General features: G+C 38.0%; 1 protein-coding gene across 2 annotated transcripts; it reads right to left on the bottom strand.

Moving 5' to 3' along the window:
• Positions 1 to 7,862: 7,862 nt before the first annotated feature.
• On the bottom strand, positions 7,863 to 9,102 carry LOC108080061 (trypsin alpha-3). 2 transcript variants are annotated; one of them, XM_017174643.3, is made up of 3 exons: positions 8,765 to 9,102; positions 8,429 to 8,705; positions 7,863 to 8,373 (listed from the first exon to the last, which is right to left on the bottom strand). In XM_017174643.3, exons 1-3 carry the CDS (start codon positions 9,010 to 9,012, stop codon positions 8,014 to 8,016), a joined length of 885 nt encoding a protein of 294 aa, XP_017030132.1. In that variant the 5' UTR covers positions 9,013 to 9,102; the 3' UTR covers positions 7,863 to 8,013. The 2 variants fall into 2 exon arrangements, with proteins under 2 accessions (XP_017030132.1, XP_017030133.1); XM_017174644.3 differs by having other exon boundaries at positions 8,761 to 8,902.
• Between the last annotated feature and the right edge of the window lie 9,077 nt (positions 9,103 to 18,179).

The raw sequence follows: 18,179 nt of genomic DNA, 5'->3' as shown, positions 1-18,179 counted from the left end.
GATGCATTCGGCCCCATTGTTTGCATTCATGTCGCTGCTCGACTGCCGTTGGGTTGCATTTTGACATTTTGACGAAGAGGAAATGTCACGTCACGTCGTGTTTTGCCGCACACCTCCAATTTCCGGTTCAGTGAGCCGCCACCAGTCCGACAGACCTCCCCTTCTTCTCCACCCTTTGCTCACCCACAATTTTCACCCGATTTTCCCTTTTTTGGGAAAAGCTGCAAGCAGACAAGCGTGGCTCTGTGAGTGTGTAGTTTAAAGCTACCCAACTACCCACCTCCGTTGCAATCAAAAACTGCACGCACAAAATCATTGCAAATGGTTGGCTAAAAGGGGGATTCCCCAACGGTTGGGGTCGTGTTGTGGACGTTCCTGGTTTTTGGGCACATTCCAACATATACTTTGTGGTTGCGGGCTTGTTATTTTTGTTGGCGCTTAGCGGATCCACGATGTCAACGGTTCTGCCCGAGACTTGGAGAAAGATCTGCGTTGGGAAACAGGAATATAAGAGGAAAGTAAATTGAATTTAGTTAATTTAGGAATAGGTTCTTCGAAGCCAGCTAAATAATAAAGAAGTTTGCTAGGCAGTAAAGGATTAATTTCCGATCCTATAAATCGTGTACAGTCTTGATCAGCATCAACAGCCGAGTCGATTTTGTCATATCCGCCGGAAAAATATTTCTTATGTTTTTTTTCAAAAATTTCTAAGGGGTTACATTGCTAACAACTTTAAAATATTACCAAAAATTAACAAAAGTGTGAATTTGTTTATTTATTATATTTTTTTATATACATTATTTAATATTATATTATTTTATTTACTATTTACTGGAGTAAAACTCTTCTAAAAGGTTTTTTTTTTAATTTTTAACTCTCTTTAAGGACATTTTACAAGTTTTTTTAAAAAATATAACCGTTTTTAGTTGTCAACATTTTCAAAATTAAATAATAATTTTGTTTTAAGTAATTTAAATCATATCTTTGGATTAAAAATAAAATCTCAAAGCATTAACTTTAACATTAAATAACAGTGTTAATATTAGGCACTGCAAATCTAAAATAGTTTAAACTATTTAGTTAATTCTTATACTAGCGCCAAGAACTTTACCTCAAAAAGGTGGTGATGGAAAATTATTGGTAAACTCTGTGGGAAAACGGGAAATTAGCCAAAATGTATACAATTTGCCTTACGTTTTTTACTTCTCCCAATATTAATTCCTATTTAATTAATAATTATATACGCACTTTTAGCTTTTGTTAATTTTATGGAATTTTCCAAGAAGTTTTCCCCATTTTCCTTGTGGCAGCCTACAACAAAATGGCGCCCGCCACCTGGCGGCAGTCAGTTGGAAGCTGCGCATTTTTATTTAAAATGGCGAAAGCTTTGGCGCCATCGCTTTGGCTTAAAAAGCGAAAGGGTTGCGCCTGGGGGGCGGCAAAAGTTCTTTCCCTTTTTCCGGGTTGAGTCCAAGACCTTGGTTTTTGTTTTTGGCTTTAGCAGCGGGAGCTTAGCTGCCGTTTCATTAAATTATATTCGTTGTTTTTATCAGAATTCTGTGGTTATATTTTTTATTTTTACAAAACAATATTTAATTATTGTTTAAAAGCTTAATAAAAATAATTATTTTATAATTACTGTTCATTTTTAATGGTAATCTTATTGTTTAAGGGAATTTTTGAATAGTTTTTGTTTTCATTTTCCAAATGAACTCATTGCCTTGCCTCAAGCCTAAAGGTCCTTGCAAGAGGTGTGCTTATTCCTGAAACTGTAACAGCTTAAAAACCTAAAAAAATCGAATAATATTAATAACCAAATGTGGCACTCTGTTAAGACTAGATTTCGATTTTCTAAACAGGAAATACACGCAAATTAGAGCTGCCACCTTCAAAGGATCTGCGCCGAATAGTGTGTGGTCCTAGTCGGTGTGTGTGTGTGTGTGAATATTTATTGAAGTGTATCTGTAGTTGGTTATACATATCCTTTGTTTGTTGTTGCAGTTTCCAAGTGACAGCCAAGCTGTCTGCCGGTAGCCGCTTCCGGCTCTTGAGAGGTCCTTGAGATCGCCCGGCGGCGGCGGTCAACCGACCAATATATCCCATATACATATATCCCTCACATCCCACACACACTTGACCAGGACATGTCACACAGGACAACCCCGAAACATGGCAGACAATCTGGCTGCCATCCGATCGGAACTTCGCATATAGAATATCAAACGGCCGACATTCGAAGGATAATTAATGATTTGTTATTTCTGACCCCGGATCGTTAAATGTTGTGATCGGGGTTGGACAGGGAAATATGAACGCCACGCTGATTGATGGGCTAAGGTAAACGTTTTTTTTTACTTGAATTACAATTTAAAATAGTTTTCTAGATTTATTTTTTTCGTTTTTAACCGTTTTACTTGTCCCATTAATTGGATTTAGCCACCAGCTCTAAAATGAATCCTTAATCTTAAGTTTCTGACTCCACTAAGACGGGCATAATAAATGAGCCAGCATTTTCCCCCTGCTTTTCCAGCATTTTCCCGACTCGTGTGTGGGTCAAAATCAGAAGGAAAAACTTATTTAAAATAGCATAGATTAAAAGACAAGCATAGTTTGGGTTTAAGCCCAGCTAAGCGGGGAAATTGTGTGGGGAAAGTGGCGGAAAAGTAGAGGAAAAGTGACGGAAAAGTGGTATGGAGCTAGCCATGTGTGGCGTAGAGTGACAGGCCACCTCTGTTGAGACGGACGACGCATCGCGCCCTGTCAGTTTTGACAAATTATAAACGTCATTGCCGGCGACTTTGACGGGTGGCTGTTTGGTTTGTTTTTCCCCGGTTTTCCCTTGGCTTTTCCTGTGGCGCCTTACCAAAGTTCCTTGAGGTTTATTCAACTGATTAATGCAATAGTTTGGCCAGACTTGAAATTAATTTAAAATGAAAAAGGAAAAGGGGTTTAATTAATTATATTACATAAAGTTAACTATACATTTCAAAATATTTAAACAAATTGATTTTACTCAGCGAAATTAACGACTGTATTTAGTTTTTACTTCGATATTGATCCTTGCAAGCTGCAGCATTGGAACACAAATGTGTTGGGCATATCCTGCTTAGTGTTCCTTTACAGTTTTTCCGTTTTTTATTGTTCTCAAAGAAGTTCCAAGAAAATAAAGACAGCAAGAGGGAGACGAAGACGAAGGATACATTTTATATAGTTTTGTAACAACTGACGGCATGTTGGGCAAACAACCCCTCGGAGAGGATGAAATTTAATAACACTAATAAAGCCATTCAGGGAGCACGGGCCAAGACTGTCGGGGCTCCATGAACCGTGATCCCTGATCCGTGATCCTCGCCCATAAGGATATATATCGTGTTGATGGCGCAGGCGTATAATAAATCAATTAACGTGCTGGATTAGTGGAGGTTCGCCCGCGGCGTCGTATTTATTGTTTACAGTTCCGGCTGGACGATCCCGATTCCAATTCCGATCAGCCAGAAAATAGGGAACGAAGGATCGGCGGATCGGCGGATCGGCGGGACCCAGGAAGTGGCACGCGTTTGGATGCCAATTAACGCATCTTTGGCCTCGGCTTACGCCTTTGTGCCCGTTTTTATGATCCCCATTTTCAGGGTCCAACAACAACTGGCGCATATATCCTGTGGCACCCACACACGTCGTCCTTGCCGGCATCGAACGTGCCCAGGATGCGTTGCCCTTCCGTCATATTTGTTGCTCTAACTCAAGGCTTATCCCTGGAAATATTTATGTTGGTATTTATACAAATTCCTTGCGAGTGTTTATATTTGAACCAAGGGTTTGTTTTGTTCCATAAAAATATTGATATTAAATATGGTGTATAGTTTGTTTTTTTAAAAAGAGTTTTTAAGGGTAAAGTTTGTGTATAATAATATATAATATTAAATTTATATATTGATACCATTAATGTTATAATAATAATGAAAAATCATTTGAGTTTTGCTTTTCATTTCTGCCTTTAATTTTTCTTTTACTTGGAAAATGCCTGTTAATAATTACAATAAATGTGTATATAATTATTCCAATAAGACACACGTTTAGTTGGTTATTTTTCCAGTAAGAATAAAGATCTTGATCCAATAAGGTTGCCTATTCTTCAGGCTACCCTTGAACTAACCCACATTGCATACTTCTGGGCAGTGGCTGGGAAATTAACATCAGCAACAGATGGCGCTGTAGCATGATCGGTTATCGGTTGATCGTGCCGGAAATAGTGATGGGTACCAAAATTAATCGATTGATATAAGACTAGACAAAATAATTAATAAATGAAATGTAATAAAATAAAAAACTTCCAAGCATATAAATAAATAATAAAATGACTTGAAATAGACTTGATATTCAGAGAGGCAGAAAAGTAAAATAAAAATAGTGATTCTAGTAATATATTTCAATACTATCCTCCATATCCTCCACTTTCAAACAGTGGCAATTGGCTGCAATTACACTGGGCTTCTGTACAGCCCCTTGTCCCCTTTGGAACTCATTAGGGCAGCTTCTCTCTTTTAATTTAACCCCCAATTGAGGGATCTCCAAAATGACCCGCAAATACGCAAACTCTCTAATACAACTAACGAAGTGGACAAAGGACGCAGGCCCAAGGACCAAGGACCTTCGACTCGCCATTCCCATTCCCCCAAAAAGCAAAAAAGCAGGGAAGAGTCCGATTGTGGGCCTGAAACTCCAGACACATGCAAAGCAGCCCCGAAGAGTTGAAACGAAAACAAAAGTGAAACTATGTGGCCCCCGGAAGGGCGGACATGGACATGGCTTAGGGGGGGTGCCGTTTTCCGGGTGAAAATGGACACAATGAGCGAGACAGAGAAGAAGGGGCTGGGGGGTATGGTCAACCGGAGGAGGTTAAATGAATGAACGGATGAATGGATAAAGGCCACCGCATGTTACACAAGAGTCTGTGCCGCTGTGTGGACCGTGTGTGTGCGCATACAGCAGCGGTCAACGTTATAGGTCTCTTAAGTTAAATATAATTTAAACGAAATATAAGATCCTTGTGATATTTTTATGAGTTTGCATACATATTTTCTTTATAATTAATAATTTATTTATTTAAATTTAAAAATTTGCTATTATTTCGACCCTGCTTGTGTGGCCTGCATATGTGTGGGGTTTTTTGGGTGGTTCGCTCTAGTTTACTTTGGGATTTATGAATGCTTTATGGCGGCTTGTCTGGACAAGGTCTGGAGAGATTTTCAGGGAAAATTCGGGGGGGGGAAATGCGGGCGGTCTGCGTATGTGTATGTGTGTGCTGCTGAGAACCCAACTAATTTATTGCCAACTTCCGGCAAAGGCGAATAATTTTGTTTAGTTTTTCGGTGTTGATAATGAATGAACCGAAAGAGCGGTCAGTGGAGAGACGAACACCCCGAAGGACTTTCATTTCTGAGCACTCCTTTTCATCGTCGCAACTGACCACCACCACTACGCTGGGTCCTTAACCCATTCCCCCCATGACACACACACACAACAAAAAGGGAGGCATTCCCTTGACCAACCCCCCTGGAAATGCTCATTTAATTTTCAGATATTTGCGCATAAAACTTGCCATGAATTTATTGCTTTTTAAATAAATAAACGAGCATATAAAGTGCAGAAATTAAGGGGGTAAGCAGTGGTGGGGGCCCCAAAAGGGGTTATCCTGCTTAGTTGTGGCGCAACTAATTGAAAGTCACTCAAGTGTGAGAAGGACGAGAGGGAGATGGGGGCCAAAAACGGGGAATTTCATGTTTGTTTCGGATAAATATTTAATTAAAATATTTTTGAAAAAAAAGTAAATATATCTATATATAACAAAACAAACAAGAAATTAAATGGCCGAGGGCAAAGCAATATATTAGAATATTGTTATTTTGAAATAATTAAATCAATGGTTTTGTTAGTAAAAAAATTATAATTCTTATAATAATTAATTTGTACTTTATATTTCAAATTTGTTAGTGATTTTTCTTAATTAAAAATATTTTTTTATAATTTTAAAGCAAATTAATGATTTGTCACACTTTATCAAAGCTTTTCGTTTGATTTTGGGACAATTTATATTTGTTTTTGTTGGCATTTATTTATTACTTTGTATTTTTGCTTAAATTAAAATATAATTACAGATTTCTTGATTGTAAATATCCCATTTCCTCTTTTTATAAGAACCCCAGGCTAGTTATCATTTCATTTTTATCACATTTCCCTTAGTGATGTTGCCTTTTTTTTTTGTATAATTCACAAAAAACTTTCGCTTCTACTAGATTTTCTTTTGGTTTTCACATTTCCTGTGTTTATTTTGGCAAAGCACGCGTGTGTTCCCCCCTTATGGTTTTTGCCCCGCTTTTCTTCTTTTCTTTTGCCGACAGTGAAAAGCTTTCAGGAGCTCAGCAGAGCGCCAACCTCAAAATCGTCTGCCATAACTAATTAATGCTGTACTAATAGTGATGGCGTACCCCGGCACTCTGCCACGCCCACCACAGTCGACACCTAAGCTCCACTTTTTTCCTTCAGCGTCCACCCCTTCTGCCATACTTTCTACAATTTTCACCATGTCATCCCTATAAGTATATACAGACAATCTATAGTGGAGACTAGGTAGAAGGGAAAGCCTGAGAAAGATATCTAGGCACTTGTCTTGCAAATCATTGCCTACTTTTTGGCGATGCCACAAGGGGAAAGTACCAGAGAGATACTTTAGTTTCTCCAGTGGTCTTAGAACTAAACATATTGCTTTGAAAATTGCCAGCTGGGCAAAGCCTTATTAAGCCAAGTTAAGATAACCGTTTTCAAGGTCCTGATTCTCCAAAGGGTCTCAGCTCAACCCTTTTACTTGTGGGTTCTATTAAGAAGTCTAGGTAGAAAGGAAAGCCTTAGAAATGTATCTAAGATTATGTTGTATTACATTTCTTTTGTATATATTTTAAATAATTTATATTGAATGTTATTTGCTTGTTTGTGAAGTACTAACAATGGAACATTGCCTATTTGGCGACTCCGCAAAGGGATAATTCCCGAGAGAGATACTTGAGTCTCTCCAGTGATCTTAGATCTAAACATATTGCTTTGAAATTTGCCAAGTGAACAAAGCCAAGTTAAGATAACCGCTTTTAAGGTCCTGAAGCTGCAAAGGGTCTCAACACAACCGATTTACTTGTGGGTTCAGCATAACGAGAGCATATTGTATTTATAATCTGTGTTTTTTGTTGGCTTTTCCTCCTTTAGATCTTTCAGTTGTCTTGGGGGGGCCGTCTCGACGGCGAAGGCGGAGGCGAGGGGCTGCTGGTGGTGCGAGGGACGAGACAGCCAACCACAGCCATGCTAAAAACCGAACCACCGCCGCACCGCCAACCCGAACCGCCGCCAGGGGGAAGCGGCAGCCAACAGCAAATGAGAATCACGAAAACTTTCGTTTTTCTATTTTTCACAGCAAAAGCAGACGAAGCACAAACACACATACACATATAGAGAGAGACAAGAGGAACACATTTCCATTGCACTGCATTTTATTCGTTTAGCTTTTCTTTCTGTTTTTCCTGCTTTTTTTTGGGTGCAATTTTGTTTTTTTTGAAGGGGCAGGAAAAACTCTGCGCATGTTCCCTACTACCCGAAAAAGGAAAACGCAAAATAAAAAAGGGAAAATAAAAACTAGAAAAAGGGAAAATGCATTGGATGAATGAGAATTTTCCTGGGGGAGAAGGTTACTGGAGCAGCAGCCAACTTATATACCAAAATGGCGGAGGAAAATTCTAGGAAAAATGCCAGCGACCAGGCAATGCACTTTCCTTTTACGGGATTATAGGGAAATTGTTAAATTGGAAATCAAATTCGAGTTTAAGATTTTTCAAGATTTCATGTATTCAAAATGCATTTACCAAAATGAAAGCACAGTTAGTACGAAAATATGGATCCACAGACATACATACATAGAATGATCATTTTGGTCATCCGAATATTTACATGATTTTGTTTTAGAAAGCCGGCTTATAGTGTGAGCAGCACTCCCAACGATGACAAAACCATGACAAGGAGTGGCCTCAACCCCTCCGCCAAAGAGGCATAGGCCGTTTCCGTGATCCACTTGAGGCCGGAGTGAACATCCGTGTAAATGGAGGGCAGGATATCGGAGCCACAGCCCAGGGGATAGGACACAATGCCCACCACCACCCCGTTCCATATGACCGGGGCACCGATATCGCCAGAACAGGGATCAGCGTCAATGGTTGAATTATCTTTGCCGGCGCATAGCATGCCGGGGCGAAAGTATTTGAAGTGCGACAGGCACTTCTTGGTGTCCATGAGGGCCACTTCCAGTTGTAAAATTTCGGAAGACAGGGGGCCTTCCTGCGAAGAATAGGATGAATCCGATTCAACCGAATCAATTCGATCTGTGACTTACCGAATACATTCGCCCCCAGCCGAGCACCGAGTAAGTCACTCCCATCTGGGGCGGCGTCAGGGGCAGGAGAAGATATCCAATGTTTGGATTATCCAAGGGCAACTTGTGCTTCAGACAAATCAGCGCCATATTCATCGTATTGTACATGATGAAGTTCTTGGGCACATGCACCGATTTCACCGGCGAACACACAGTTCTGTCTTTGACAAAGCGCAAACGGTGGGGTGTTCCGGACACCACCAGCAGCATCCGTGGCATGTATATGACCTTGAGTTGGCTTGGATGGGGGAAAATTAGTATTGCTGGGTGGGATCAAATGCCAAGGTCGTTACCTACTTCATCACACAATGGGCGGCGGTGAGCACCCAGCGCCGCGATAGAAGTCCACCGCCACAAAAGTGATTGTCGCCAAAGAACGTCTGCGGTGTCCTTGATCGTATAGAGACCACGTACTTGGCCAGCTCGAGGGTGGCGTCCCCCTTGAATTCGGCAGAGGATAAACGCTTCACCCTTGGGGCCTCGCTGGTGGCCCCGATGACAGTCATCATTAGAAGAATCGCTAAATTTGGATAATTCAGTTCCATATTACGATTCCATTATGAAAAATACAAAAAATTTCATAACAATTAAATTTGTACATTATTTGACACATGACGATAAGGGTATTGTGTGGGGGGTATTATTATGTATTATTACAATTTTCTAAAAATGAAAATAAGTAAAAGTATAGTAAAAAAAAGTATTTGAAGAAGAAACTCCTCTGGGAAAGAACTCCAAAATATACAAATTCCTAAACCATTAAAGTAGTATTAAAATTATAACATTAATTTATTTATAAACTTATACCACTTATACTACCTTTAACCCTATTTCAAACTGCTCATTCCAGTTCCTTCTAGCAGCCAAGTTAGCTGTTGAAATCATAGAGTGTGATCCTGGGGGAAAAAGCAGCCCAGAAAGTGGCAAAATAAAACGAAATTGTCACCCACAGGCAGCCAGGCAGCCAGCCAGTGGCTCCCCAGCCGCAAAGTGCAGCATGATGAGGGAGGGATAACGAACCCCCAAGTGGGGGTTCACCCTCTCTGCTCCTAGGGCACACGCGGGGGCTGAGCTCACAACCCCAGAAACTATTAAAGCATCGAGTTGAGTCGGTGCTCTTCCAATCAGCGGATCCGATGGCTGCGCATTTTTCTCGTCCGGGGGAAAATGGGGGAAAAATCGCAATAAAAAAACTGGGGGAAAAATACAGCAAGTGAAAATCCGGGCACAGAAATAAACTAGAAGAGCGACGGCTCCGCCTGCTGCTGCCAATGCAATTCACGGAGGCGCGTCCAGAGGGAAAATGAGAGGAGGAAAATGGAGAGCATTGCTCGGGGGAAAAATTGTGTTAGCAGGTGGGTAAGGGGTAAATAGGGGGAGGGGGGATGTACGCCACTCACTCAGTGGCCCCCTTTTTTTTTGAGTGAGTCTCGGAGAGCACAACTCACAGTTTTTGCTCGAAAAAGAGAAACAATTGCAACATGGTTGTCAGGTTACAAGAATTAGAAATTTAATATAGAAATATTTTATATAATAAAGTATAGTAAGAGAACATTAAGAAATATAATTACAGAAAATTATTAATATAAATATATAAATATTATAAATAAATATATTATATATTATTATTTAATTTAGTAATATTTTATAAGGTAAAGTACAAAATTTTAAAGTCTCAGAAAGTATATTTTTGTATTATTTTTTTTGTTTTTATATTCAAATAAATATTGTATTATGTTTCAATATTATTTAATATATATTTTAAAAGTATTATTAAAATTATAGAATTAAGCGTTATTATATTTTTTAAGGTATTATATTACATTATATCTATTACGAATATTGTTAACTATATTTTCTTATATATTTTATATTATTATATATTTTATAATAGTTATAATCACTTTGCGAGCCTTGGCAACCCTTGTTGCAAATGCAAATTGAGTGCAATTTCATTTTTTCCTTGATTTTCCCACTGAAACTGCAATTGGGCAAGGCTTTTCCCTCCTGTGCTGGGGCTCAAGGGTGTGGGTGGTGGGTGGTGGGGATGGGGTGTCGTTAATCGGAGGCCGGCTGTGATTCTTTTCTTTTCGTTTTTCCTTTTCCTTTTCCTTTACGTTTTCGCTTTGTTTTTATTGCTTTCTGTCATGGCACGTGGCACACAAAATGTAAACAAGCCGCAAAAGTGAAGCGCGTGGGAGGTCCACCGTGGAGGAAAATCAAATAAAAGGCACGAGGGGCGGGGTGTGGGGGTATGACTAGAGAAGGGCCACCGCGGGGTTAAGAGCTCAAGGGGTTAAAGGGGGGTACAAATGTGTCTAGGATTAGAGCTATGTGGTAAAGAGCCGAAGAGCATCCTCTACATGCATATTTGTTAGTTATTTTTTTAATTGAAAATAATTTAAATAAATGAGAAAATAAATTAAGAAAATATTTAGGTATGAATTGCAGATCAAAAAGAATCAATTGATATTATTATAGATATTTGAAAAAAAGGTTAGAATAAATATATTAATATATATTTATCGATTTTTATATACAATTTAAAGATAAAACAATAAACAATAATAAATGCAAAATTAACTAAGCTAAATGTCAAATTTCCATATTATATATATCTGTTTTATATAGTTCGGTTTCCTTATCCTTTATCCTCCCAATCTATATCCTTATAAATGACTCTTTTCCGTGGCAAAGATGCTGCTTAATCAGGCTGCAATGTGCGTATGTATAAATATCCCACCGGCACCTGCTAGGAGTCCAACAACAGGGGGAAATCGGACACGGACATGGACATGGACACGGACCAGGAACCCGAGTCTTCCGATCCGATCCTCCAGTTTATTTCATGCAAAATGGCAGCTCGTTTGGCTCCGGCTCCGCTCGGATTGCGTGTGCATTGGTTTACTTTTGTTTAGCAAAATGTTCATGCAAATCCGCGCTCTGCTGCATTGCCATTTGCATAAGCGGCCCCGGGACGAGTGCCCGGACACGGACGCGGAACTGGACTTAGACCCGTACAAGGGGGGAGAGGTAGAACCACCTCCACCTAGCCAGGCCTGGTAACCGGGTCCATCATTAACCATTGCAGGTTTGAGTCCGCTATTGAACGCACCAGAGTGCATTGTGTGTGTGAGAGCCAGTGCACTGGGGGAAAAAGTCTAATATTTTTTATACTATATAATAACTATTTTAAAATTAAGAGCAAAATCAAACCTAATCCTATACTTTATATTTTCCATAATAATAAACCCTCTAAATTCCATTTAATCTCTCAACACCTGTGAAAATACATTTCCCCAAGCACATATTCCCCCTTCTTTCTCTTTTCTTCCTTTTAAAACCATTTTTGTTTGTTTTATTAAGTGCAGCATGTATTTTCTATTAGAAATTACCAAAAAAAAAATGAAGAAAATCCATTTGTTTGTACTTGAAATTTAAGGCGAATCTTAACCCTGGGTTTTTGCTAGTGGAGCATGGACTCAGGACTCATCACCATCGTCATTCCCTACCCATTCCAGTGCAATCCTTGCCACGCATATTCGCGCACGCACAAGGACTCCTCACTCCTCCTCCCCCCACGCTCCTTTCGTCCTGGCAACTTCTGGCCCAAAGTGAATCCTTTTGGAACTTGCCAAACTGGTTGGTTTAGTTTTCAAAACGGGGCGTTCCACCCACTCCTTTACCTCATGTGTGTGGGGTGTGTGTGGACGTGGAAAACCATTTAAAATTACGGCAAAAAAGCAACAAAAGTTTTCCAACTTCAGAGGGGGGGAAATGACAGTGGCCCAGGGATGGTTGAGAAAGGGGCAAAGTCGCGTTGCGTTGCGTTGCGTTAAATTAAAACGCGTATGTTGCACACATTAATTGCCAGGAAGTAGATACGCGGTGGTGGGGGGTTATAGGGGGGGAAGGCCGGGACTTGTGGGTACTGCGTGTGTGTGCAAAAAAGGGGGATGGCCCAGTGCAAAAATGGGGGGTTGGCCCAATGCAAAGGTTTTTCTAATCATTAACACAGTTGCCGTCGCCATCGAGCTGCGAGTTTGTTTTGTTTGCCAGGCATTTCCACACACACACACACGGCCACACACACACACATACATTTGTAAATTAGAAATGTCCGTCAAATACTCCGGCCCCATTCCCCCCTCGAGTGCCACGCCCCTGCAGACAAGTTGAAAAGGTCGCTCAGATGCCAGCGTTGGCCGTTGTAAGGATAATGCCGATGATGTCCTGTGCCGAGGAGGAAAAAGCAAAACACAAAAACTGCACACATGTGAGCGCAATCTGCACAGTCGGTTTAAATGCATTAAATATTGAATAAGTCAATGAATATTAATATCGTTAAATATATTAAATTTATAACAAATTTATGATTAATTTATAAATAATTTATAAGCAATTTATAAACAATTTATAAACAATTTATAAGCAATTTATTAACAATTTATTAACAATTTATAAACAATTTATAAATAATTTATAACCAATTTATAAACAATTTATAAACAATTTATAAACAATTTATAAACAATTCATAAACAATTTATAAACAATTTATAAACAATTTATAAACAATTTATAAATAATTTATAACCAATTTATAAACAATTTATAAACAATTTATAAACAATTTATAAACAATTCATAAACAATTTATAAACAATTTATAAACAATTTATAAGCAATTTATTAACAATTTATTAACAATTTATAAACAATTCATAAACAATTTATAAACAATTCATAAACAATTTATAAACAATTTTTAATAACATAAATAGTTAATATTTCCAATCTGCGGCTTATAATTCCCAAGTAAGAATTCAGCCAGAAAATCACCTTACCTCCAAAGTATGAAATTAGTCTTAAAATCAAGTTAATCCAAATTTTTCTACTGATCTCAGTAAGTTTTTGATAAGATACATATGTATCTTTAAATTAATTAATTTAATTAATTAATTTTTTTAAATATTTCTTCCCCTTAAGATCGTTTTCTAAACCTAAAATACAATCAATTCAAAATTAAAGTTTTTAGAAAGTACAGTCTCGCTTGCTAAACCCACACTAATTTACAGTTAGAGACTAATGTGTGCACCCACCCCCCCAGATTTTTTGGCCCTTTTGGAAAAACTTTTGTTTGGCAAAAGAAGTGGCTAAAACTAAAGCTAAAACTGAAGCTGAAGCTGAAGCATCCAAAGAAGAACTGGCAGAAGCTGAGGGAATCGAAGTCAGCAACAAACTAACGGCAAATGGCAAATGACGACGAATGCGATAGTTTCCACCCAGCACCCCCACCCCCTTCCAAAGGAAAATAGTTTAAAATTCATTATATATGTACATATATACATACATATATTCTCGAGTGAAAACTACTCAATGCTCACTCGCCCTCTCGGCAACAGTTTGCCCCAAAGCCATGCTCTCGCCTCGATTTTCAACTCGGAGTCGTACTTTATATACAAATATATATACAAATATATGTATATATATTATATATATTATATGTACTGCATGTGTGTGTGTATAAATCTAGTGAAACTATATATGAAGTGACGGCGTATATTATGTAAAATGTTGCATTTTCCAGCTCAAAACAAGGCACACACACCGCCGCCCACTTGCTACTTGTTGTTGTTTATGATAATGAGCATTTCGCTCATGTGGCAGCAACACATACGCATATATACACCTCTCTTTATGTGGCCAAAGCTGGCCCGGAGCGGGAGATCCAGACCCGGAGTCCTCCTCCTCCTCTGAAAAGGGTTGCTTTGCCTACAGATAATGATGCTAAATTTATGTATTTTGTGTAGAAATAAAACCTGATTTTCAAAATGAGTGGAAAATGGAAATGCAAAGGGGTTGGTTGGTTGGTTGGTTGGTCAGTTCTTCGTTGCTGCTGTAGCGGCTTCTGTGTGTGTCTGCGTGTTGGGGGTACTTTGGGGTTGGTCATTTATTACAAAAATTGTGGGAGGTATACCCCCCTCTTATAAGAGGGGTTGGGAGGGGGAAAGGCTTAATGCGGTGCGGGTTTTCCCTAATTTCATTTCCCTTCTGCTGGAGTCACTCGACGAGCAACGAGCAACGAGCAGCTCTTCCTCGCTTTTAATTGTTGCCATTCCGACGCCGACGTCACCTCCTCCTTCTCGATGATTCTGAGCCAAAAACGAGACTCTCGACTCTCGACTCTCGACTCTCAACTCAATTTGCGTTTGAGCTATTCGAAAGGCAACATACACACACTCTGGCACACACTCTGGCACACATGTGTGGCAATGGCAGCGACGTAGCTCTCTCTCTCGTTTGGAAATTTGAAAAGTTTTTTGTGTGAAAATTTCGAAAATTCGTGTGCGTTGTTATCATTTGCAATTGTGCCGTTAACCGGTATAGCAGCAGCAGCAAGCAAAGCCATACACACACTCTCTCCACACACAACGCACTACGTACGTACGCACAACACTAACGACACTTTCTACGAATCGCATTCGTTAAAACCCATTCGATTCGGCCGTTCGGGCCAAGTGCAAAACTGCAAATCGGGTGCGCTCAAAAGGCTCTCGGTTTTCGGGATTCGGGTTGTGCTCGTATTGCCGCACGAATTGCATCCCGGCAGAAGCAGCAGCATCAGCATCAGCCTCAGCAGCAGCAGCAGCAACATCATCAGCAACTCTGCAGCTGGTCAGGTGCCCCCGTATGTGTCACTCTGCATTTTGACCACTAACGCGCCGGCCGTGCTTCCGTTACGTTCCTTCGACGTGCTTCGATCGCGTTACGTTACCCCGTTGCATTCCGTTACGTGGCAGGATAATGATGAAAACGTGTCCCCCAAATCGGTGAAGAATTAGTGGAAAAAATTGTTATAAAATCATTATAGAAATCTTTAATTTATACGAGGATTGTAACATTTCTGAGATCGTAGAATCTTTTAGAAGAAATTTAACTAAAACTGAGATCTCTCACTTAAGATCTTTGCAAAACACAGTTTATGTGCTCTTCAAATCGCTGCCGTTTGTTCAAGTTTCTTTGTTTTTTCGAGTGTACAACCGCCTGGAAGTGGGCGTGAAGAGATCGAAAGTTGCAAAACAGTGAAGAGAGATCCCATCGAGAGTTTAAAGTGTTAACAAAATATATAAAGAAAATCATATATATTTTTGGGTAGATCAGCAGCTGCTTGCCAAGTGGATTTGGTGATCACAATAGCAGATATCAAAGGTGAGTTGAATATAAAATAACAAAAAGGAGAGCTAAAAAAGGTTTCAAGCAATATTTTTATTTATTTTTTAATTTATTTTTGTTAATAATATAAATGTAATGTGAATACATACTTGTATGATTTGGATTCAGAAGAAAAGGTTAATAGTTAATTTAATTGTCATTAATTTTTTAAGGTTTCTTTCAGTAATAAACAGCACTAAAAAGCCTCTTTTGTAAAAGGTTTCTTAAACAAGTTCAAGGAGTTTTCGTGACTTAGGAACAAGAATTTCTGAATCAATTATAAAATATTAAATTTAAAGGCTACCACAAATAATTACTAGTAAAATTAATGACTAATTTAAGTCTCAATATTATTGAATTCATTATAATCAATGCGTTATTAAAACCCCTTTAAGAGTTCAAGGCAGACCTCTTTAATAAAAACCTTTTCTCAACTTGAATTTTCTATTTAAAAATATTTACAACTTTATAGTAATAACTAACAAAATAACATTAAACTTTTAAACAATATTTAACCATCAAAAGATAGCTTTATTTATTATAAACAACAAAATGATGTCCACAAAATGTTGACAGGTGAAAGAATAAACCTGGTGAAAAAGCCATTTAATGATCCACTTGACAAGTCAAATGCGTATCGAGCAGTGAGCAATTTTTACTTAATGTAATTAATTAAAATTTAACGTGTTAATTTCGAAACGTCTGCGTGTGTGTGTGTGTGTGCAAACAAAAGACTGCAACAATTGTGCGCACATATAGAATATGATACCTTGGAAAAGTCATCGGTGAACCGCACTTATGTACCGCAAGTTCTACCGCGAAATTGATAATTCAACGGTTAACCAAACGGGCCAACAACTCAAAAAAAAAAGAAAACATAAAAAATATATGTGTATATGTATAAATAAAAAAAGAAAAAACACTGAAACACAGACAACAACAAAGTCGAGTGTTTAGGGTTTTACATCAAACTGAACAGTCAAACAAAATTTTGAAATGGAAAGAGAAGACTCTTAAAATTATAGGGTATATGAATAATGAAATTTATAAAAATATATAGCTAATAATAAAAAATTAATGATATATTTTTAAGGATTTAATGTGGCTTAAGAAAGTAAGAAAGGGATTAAACAAGTTACCCAACGGAAAAGTTATCTTCATTTGGCTGACATCTTGGTCTCATTCTATAAGAAAATATACTACTTAAATATTAGTTAATTATTTTTTATATAAAATACAAATATTTTTAAGAAAAAATAAATTTAAAACTATTTTTAATTACTTAGGAAATATGCCATTCAAAGGAAACAAAACAAAACTCTATTCTCTCTCTAAAGAAAGCCCCTCCTCTTAGCTTTTCAAAGTTGCCTTCAGGCAGCTATTTTTTCTAAGTGGAAAGGTTTCTATATATTCTAAAAATTTCATAAAATCAAGACTCAAACTTATATAACTTTTATGAAATACCTTTTTCTGTAAGGGTATTTTTAAAATGAAAAATAGTAGCCAAGCAAATATTGTGATTTCGATACCGTGACTCCAAGAGGCAGACTCTTTTGGCATAAAGAGGGGGCGTAGATTGGGGGCGTGGCAGGCAGCTCAAGGGCCTGGCTATGGGCTAAGGGATGTGTGTGTGTGTGTAAAAAGTCGGTGGCAAATCGGGGGGGGAGTTGGGCTGTATTTGAAAGTGGTCAACCAACTCGTTGACCGCAAAAGAGAAAAAATAATAAAATGAAATAAACACACGCAGACAGATAGGACAGCCCTCTGTGTGCGTGTGTATGTGTGTGTGGTGTGGCAGTCAAATCACAAACAAAAACAACAACAAGCATACCTACAGCCGTCGCTCAAATGTAGGCAATGAAATTATTTTTCCAACTGCAACATTTTCCTATTTATATATATTTTTTTTTCATCTATTTTTTTTTTGTGCTTTGCTAATGCAATGCGACAGTTGAACGTTTCATTTTATAATGTTTAATTTAATTTATATTTATGGCAATATGTTTAGTTTTTCTACCTTAGTTTTTTATGTAGCCTCTGCTGATTGGCCAATTTTAATGTCGCTAGGTCGTTTTTTACTTTAAAGTTAATGATTTATTTTAATTTGCTGAAATTATTGACATTTTTGTGTGGCCATTGGTTCAGTTTTGATGAAGATGAGAGCTGAAATTAAACATTTTTGTTGGTTTGATAAAACAAATATTTAATTAATAAGTGAAGAGAGTTTTAAGTGAAGCTCAGAATGTAAAACAGAACACTTTACTGCCTTTTTGGCTGGGAAATATCTTTAAAAATTAAAGAAATTATATTGAGTTATTCTCGCTAATTACTAATTAATAGTTTAATAAATCTGTAAAGACTCATAAACCCCGTATTTTAAACTAAACTTTATCTAGATTTATATTTTAATTTATATATATTTTAATTGTATATAAAATACTAGTTTCTTAGATTTTAAAAACTATAAAAATCACTTTAAAATGCAATGAAATTCTTT

The sequence above is a fragment of the Drosophila kikkawai genome, chromosome X (genome assembly GCF_030179895.1).
Source record: "Drosophila kikkawai strain 14028-0561.14 chromosome X, DkikHiC1v2, whole genome shotgun sequence".
Classification (NCBI taxonomy): Eukaryota; Metazoa; Arthropoda; class Insecta; order Diptera; family Drosophilidae; genus Drosophila; species Drosophila kikkawai.
The sequence above is the reverse complement of the archived record's forward strand: the minus strand, read 5'-3'. Positions and strand labels throughout refer to the sequence as shown.